At 35.4% G+C, this 7,390-nt stretch overlaps 1 protein-coding gene across 1 annotated transcript; it reads right to left on the bottom strand.

The window, feature by feature from the left end:
- Positions 1-3,152: 3,152 nt before the first annotated feature.
- On the bottom strand, positions 3,153-3,545 carry LOC111369025 (putative late blight resistance protein homolog R1A-3). The gene has a single exon (XM_022990513.1). It carries the CDS (start codon positions 3,543-3,545, stop codon positions 3,153-3,155), a length of 393 nt encoding a protein of 130 aa, XP_022846281.1.
- Between the last annotated feature and the right edge of the window lie 3,845 nt (positions 3,546-7,390).

Below are 7,390 nucleotides of genomic sequence, written 5' to 3' on the forward strand. Positions count from 1 at the left end.
ACTGATGAAGTTGTCCTTGGAAATGGTATAGGTTTGACTGTCTCACACGTTGGTTCTCTAACCTTACATTCACCAAAAAAAACCTTTATCTTGAGTGACACCCTTTGCGTCCCAAATATTCGTAAGAATTTAATTTCTGTTCATCACTTTACAAAACATAATAAAGTCTTTGTTGAATTTCACCCATTTCATTTTCTTGTGAATGAACGGAACACGAGGACGATATTACTAAGAGGTGCATGTGGGAATGGTGTCTATGTGTTTCCTAAATCACCAGTGACTTCAACTCAACAAATGGTGGCCAATGTGCATGAAAGAACTTCTCTTGATGAATGGCATAAACGTCTTGGACACCCATCCATTAAAGTTGTTCAAAATCTTGTTAATCAATTCTCTCTTCTGATTACCACAAAAAAAATATCATCTTCATGTACTTCTTGTTTTATGAATAAAGCACATCAACAACCATTTCGTTCAACGAGTTTTCAAAGTCATGCTCCTCTTGATATTATTTACACTGATGTCTGGGGACCCACACACCATATTGGTCTTGATGGATCTCGTTATTATCTTATTCTTGTCGACCATTATACGAAATACATATGGCTTTATCCAATGGTTGCAAAATCAAGCGTGTCTACTATATTTCCGCAATTCAAAAATATTGTTGAAAAACGCTTCAACTCTAAGATAAAGAGTTTGTATTTAGACAATTGTGGTGAATTCATAGGTTTAAAAAAACTATCTTTCTTTACATATCATAAGTCATTACACCACTGCACCATATACACCCCAACAAAATGGTGTTTCTGAACGACGTCATCGTCACCTTGTGGAAACAGGACTCACTCTTCTTCATGATGCTTCCCTACCACTTTATTATTGGCCACATGCATTCCAAACAGCCGCGTATCTCATAAATCATCAACCCACTCCACTTCTTCAAAATAAGTCACCATTTGAGGCTCTTTTTGGACAAAAACCAAATTACCTCAAACTTAAGAAATTTTGGTGTCTTTGTTAGCCTCTCACAAAGCTATATAATACTCACAAACTATAGCCCAAATCTGTACCTTGCATTTTTTTACCTGTTGCCATTCAAGCATTACCTCCAGGTAATATCTCCTCTCTCTTGGCTCCGGCAACTTCAGATTCCAATGTCAATCTAGGATTTGTTGATATGAATGAGAGTGCTTCAAATGTCAAATTCTGCACCTAGTTCAGCACAACCACAAAATACCTATACCCGAACTCACACCATGGTCACAAGATCAATGAATAACATCTTCAGACCCAAACAAATCCACACAATCACAAAACATCCCATACAACCCTCCCTTGAACCAACCTGTGTGAGTCAAGCCATATGTCATCCCTAGTGGCGTGAAGCCATGTCTAATGAGCTCACTGTTCTTATAAGACATGGTACTTGGGATTTAGTCCCCCCACCCAAGAATTGTAATCCTATAGGATGTAAGTGGGTGTTTAGAATCAAAAGGAAATCTGATGGATCATTTGATCGGTTCAAAGCAAGACTTGTGGCGAAGGGATATAATCAACGCCCTGGATTGGATTTTAAAGAAACTTTTAGCCCGTGGTTAAACCAGCCATAATAAGGTCCATTTTAAGCATTGTCGTTTTCAATGGATGGGAGCTCAGACAAATGGATGTTAACAATGCATTCTTACATGGGAACTTGACTGAAAATGTGTATATGATGCAACCTCCTGGGTTTAAAGATATGTAAAAAGCTGATCACGTATGTAAGCTGCGAAAAGCTATTTACAGCCTTAAGCAAGCCCCACGGGCTTGGTACTCAGCCTTGAAGAATGCCTTAATTGAGCTTGGTTTTCAGAATTCTATAGCTGATTCTTCATTATTAATTTTTCGACAAGACTCAATTACATGCTATTTCTTAGTGTATGTCGATGATCTTGTTATTACAGGGAATGATAAAAAAGTTGTGGCTCATGTTATTGAAAAACTTGGCATTCAGTTCTCCTTAAAGGACTTGGGATTGCTTCATTTTTTTCTAGGAGTGGAGGTAATACCAACTTCTACAGGTCCCTTCTTATCACAACACAAATATATTCGTGAACTCTTGCAAACCACGAATATGATTGGAGCAAAGGATGTTTGCACACCTCTCTCCACCACAACATCTCTTCATTTAGTGGATGGCACAGCTACAGTGGACAACACTGAGTTCAGGAGAGTGATAGGAAGCCTGCAATATCTATCTTTGACACGCCCTAACATTTCCTTTGTCGTCAACAAGCTGTCACAATTCATGCACAAGCCCACAACATCCCATTGGATAGCCACAAAGAGACTTCTTCGGTATCTAAAAACAACAATCTTTTATGGAATTCAGATTCAAAAATCTGCAGCACCACTTCTTACAACCTACAGTGATGCCGACTGGGCTAGAAACATAGATGATCGCACTTCTACTTCATCTTCTATCACCTTTCTTGGCACCAACCCAATTTCTTGGAGTTTTAAGAAATAAAGAGCGGTTGCACGCTCCACTACGAAGGCTAAATATCGTGCCCTTGCCAATGTAGTGGCTGAAACCATGTGGTTAAAAGCTTTATTTCGGGATCTTGGTTTCCCACTCAAAGACAAAACCTCCATTCTTTGTGATAATCTTGGTGCCACCCATCTAAGTTTTAACCCGGTACAACATTCAAGAATGAAACACATTCAAATAGATCTCCACTTCGTGCATGATCTAGTTCAGCAAGGTGAAATTGATGTTTGACATGTACATACACAAGATCAACTGGCTGACTTAATGACCAAGCCTTTGTCAAAGCAACGGACAGAAATTTTAAGAAACAAGATTGGTCTTCTCGATGGAAGCTCAATCTTGCAGGGGCGTATAAGGGAAGATGACACAAATCAAGGAATTCAAAAATCATAAAGTCAGCAACTCCATCTATGCAATTAGTTTGGCCAGAATCACTCCATCTATGCATCAGTTTGGCCCAGAATCATGAGATTTATTCTTTGCAATGAGAGTAAATTTAGTGATTTGTAATTGCTGTATATTTCCTTAGGTAGAATTAAATGTCTGTATAAATTAACCAGCAGAATCAATGAAAAGTGTGTTCAAAATTCTCATTGAAAGTGCCTTGTGTCTTATTCCCCTATAGCCATAAGCTTTCTTTTTTCTCCATATTTGAAAGGATTCCAGCTATCAAAACTACTAGAAGTGGTAATCCCTTACAATTTTCTGCAATTTGCTTACCAATATCTTCCAACTCTCGAGGGCAACGTTCTTTCTTGAACACTTTCTGTTCTAATAAATTCCAACTTTCACTTGGGGGCAGGAGAGGAGGTTCAATGATCGCCCGAGAAATTTCCATCGCCACATTTTTCATCCTACTAGTGAACAAAACTCTGCTTCCATTTTTGTCATCTGGAAATAACCTTCTCAAATCTTCCCATGTTTCTTTATCCCATAGATCGTCCATAACAATGAGGTATCTTCTACCCTTTAAATTTTTGTAAAGATGGTCGGCCAACTCGTCATCTTTCATTTTTAACATATTTTCTTTGGTAAGCTCATGCGAGGAGCTCAAAATGTCAATCAACAGCTTTCTTTTATTACAAGTTTGAGAAACAACGCACCAAGAGAGCTTATCAAATGGTACTGAACATTGGAATGATTGTATATTTTCTTTGCTAGAGTTGTCTTGCCAAGTCCACCCATTCCAATGATGGAAATAATCTGGCGGTAGTTTGGTCCTCCAACAAGCTTGCTTACAGTTTGTGTTGTCGTGTCCTCTAAGCCCACATCGATCTCTTCTACCATGGGAATGCTGTTATCTTGGGATGATGATACTTCACTTGGACTTTCTGCAACTTGTAGGCTTCCAATTCCAACTTCATTCGACATTGCAATACTATAATATTTAATCTTAACTAGCACAATCTCAATCTTTTCTAACAGAACAAAACTTGCAAGATCCATGTTGGTGGAGGTAACAAGATCTGTAGTGAAAAAGAAAGAGTGCAAGAAAAGTCCTGCTTCATTAAATATAGCTTCAATTTCTGCGAATATACTCTTCTCCTGTTCTTGCTTATAGCTTGAAATTGGATAAACAAGAAAGCTGAGTAGAAAATTCAACCCCTTCTGAAGAAATTTGACCTGATTACTCAAAAAAACGGTGGAATCCTTTTGGCAACTAAGCAATTCTTGAATAGTTTCAAAAAGAAAGTCAGAGAAGATTCCAAATGCATATTCATGTTGGGAAAGTAATTAAGTATTGATGTTTGAATTGTGAAAAACTTGTTAAGCTCTGGCATGAACGTGAGAATGATTTCTAAAAAATTTTTGTAATGTTCAATCTCTCCATATAAGATACAATCAGAAGCTGAATCATCAAGACGCTTCAACAGATCACGCAAATCATGCACAATAAATGTTTTGAAGAATTGCAATTGTTCTTTTGCATATTTGAGAAAAGTTAAAAAGTGTGGGCCGAGCCATTGAAAGCTGACATTTTTTTATCTTCCATCAAGCTTTAAAGCTTGCAGATGAGAAAGGAGATCTGGGGTTGTGACTAGACGTGACAGATTTTCGCAAGAGAGATCCATTTTTTTGGTTTGGGGCAAGAAGCTGAGCAAAGAGAGAATAATGAGAGTGAATTTATTTCAAAATTTTCAAAAAAATAAACCAAAGCAAAGGTTGAACATATCAGCAAAAATAAATGAAGAAGAGGTATGTTCTCTATCTCTCTCACTCGTATGCTTTCGCATTAGCAAAGCAAATGTTGAAAAAGTCGTTGCTTTTTTGGAGAAAAAATGTATGGAAACAAAAAAATAAAATAAAATAAAATAAATAAATAAAAAGATTTGTCACCGTTAACAATGGATCTGTCCTTCCTTTAATAATGGCTTTAAAATAATGCACAAGAGATCGGTATAAAATCCTAAGCAAGATGTTAGCCAAATTTTACTTTTATAATTTAAATTAATGAAACAGACTTTTTACCTACCCACGAATAAACCATGAATTCAAAGTATGCTATGTCATTTATAACACTCGATCACTATTATTTCAGTGATCCAAAAGCGTCCTTGTGAAAAATCAACATAAATTAACTTGACTTCTTTTTTCCCCCCTTCTCGTGTGATCTAATTTCCACCTTTTTCTTTTTAAATTTAGCCATTGTTTGGTTTCCATTATTTCTCAAATACATTATTCTCTCTTATTTTCAACTACATATTTTCAATAAAATAATATTATATACAAATTAAAAATAATTTTTTTTATTTTTTAATCACACATCTACATCAAAATACTATTTCAAAATGTATTTTGGGCAAAAAAAAAAAAAAAAAAAGGGTCAAACAGGTGCATAGTTAGAAAAGAGTTGTCACAGTCAACAACGACTTGGTCTGTCCTTCAATAATGCCTTTAAAATAAGGGAAAATAGCAACAACAATTTCTAACATTTCAATTTTTACAGACTTTACCCTAGCCTTCAGCTTATACCAACGAAAGTCCCTAATCTTTCATAAATATGCAACTGAGGTCCAACTTGACGGAAACCGTCTATAAAATCGTTAGTTGACGTGGAAAATACAAAAATAACGTATTTTGACTATTTTAAGTAAGGGTATTTTCATCCATATCAAAATTTTCATTTGATTTGAAAAATGACAATTAAACTAAAAAAATAAAATATATTTTGCCCCCACCCCTCCCACCATCTTCATCTTTCCCCCCCAAACCAATCAATGCTCCAAATTGTCGCAATCACCGCTTATATCACCGGACTACCATCATCTTCCTCTGCCACCCCATCTTGCTATGGTGCACTTCTTAACAATGTCTGCCCCTTCTCATCTCCTTTATTCACCCCACATAAGCATAAAAAAGGTAATCACCAATTTTTTCCTTCTATTTCTTCAAGACTATTTCCTTCGCCGTCTTGCTAAACTGCACCTCCTCAATGACCACCAGTTTTTAACACTTGGCCCAAATTCCCCAACCCATATCGTGCCTTTGATTGAAGTTTTGTTTTGTTTTTGCTTTTTTTTTTCCCTCAAAAATAGAGAACTTTATGGTCTGCAACTTCATTGTCACCTAGCTAACGTACATCGCCACCACTTGCACAATAGATCTATTGATTGACAATGTCCGATTGGCTAACTGACAATTTTTCTTGGGTGAATGGTAATAAATTGTTGAGTGAAAATAAACTTTAACGCTCTATTCAATTATTAAAAACTTAATTATTGGAAAGAGTGAATGTTGTTATTTTTATGTATATTTTGATTTTGAGTAAGATTTCATCCTACAATTCAGCTTCTAAAGTTTATTTTTTTAATACATCTTCTTTTCTTAAGCAGATAATTGGCATTTGCAGCTAAATATTTATCAATTAATTACAAATAAGTTTTGCAGTCATTGCACCGGGTGAAAACTAATTTTCTTAATCTTTTTGGTCGTTTGATTTCCCACAAGTAAATGGGATTGTTAACAATTAATAAAGAGGTGTGTGGAGTGTCGAACTCACGAAGACTATATGTTTGATCAAATTAAAACTAACACTACCCTGAATCAAATAGAAAAATTGAGTTGTAATTAAACACTATTAAATCTAACAACTAACTTAAAAGTAATGTAAAGAGAATTTATCAAATTCGCAAAAAATATTGCTAAGATATAGAATCTCCCTTATTAATCCATTTTTAGTTCAAAAATTTTAAATGACAATCTGAAATTATGCTTGTTGGTCAATGTTCCTATTTTAATTGAAAACCTCTCTCGATAGTTATCAAATTTAATCCCCTCATGTGACCCTCGTATCTCTCGATGAAAGATGCAAAAATGATAAATGCATTAAACGAGATAGAACATCTTATAAAAATCATGTGAAGCATAGAGGTATATCTCTATCCTCTATCGAACGTCACACTGTTTATTACTATGTGCTAATGATCTTATTACCTTTCTCGATGACAATAAAATCCACAAACAATTCAATATATGGCCAAATAATTGAAAGTAAATTAAGCTATAATAAACATCCAAACAGTTAAACAAATTAACATCAATTTAATTATTCAAATCAAAAATTTCATAACAAGAGTTCATCACATCCTAACAATATAAAAATCTAGTCAAGCATATTGTCGAAATTAAGCATGAACAAGATAAAAGACAACCCCAAAAACCGATAAAACGTGATTAATTCCCGCTAAATTGTTAAATTATCAAACAAAAATTGCCAATTAATTCCAATTACCAAAGCTGCCTGTCACGGGCCTAGTTTCGTTACACCCGAACAAACTAGAACCGTGTTGCCTTAACATTTGACGATTCCCGCCCCTCACGAGAAAACGTTAAGTCAGCCTTTCCACGCTCACAAAT

Source organism: Olea europaea, chromosome 20 (genome assembly GCF_002742605.1).
Source record: "Olea europaea var. sylvestris chromosome 20, O_europaea_v1, whole genome shotgun sequence".
Classification (NCBI taxonomy): domain Eukaryota; kingdom Viridiplantae; phylum Streptophyta; class Magnoliopsida; order Lamiales; family Oleaceae; genus Olea; species Olea europaea.

Bases quoted from the DNA above. Each gene is read 5' to 3' on its own strand.
- LOC111369025 (XM_022990513.1), bottom strand. From the start codon at position 3,545: ATGAAAGATGACGAGTTGGCCGACCATCTTTACAAAAATTTAAAGGGT.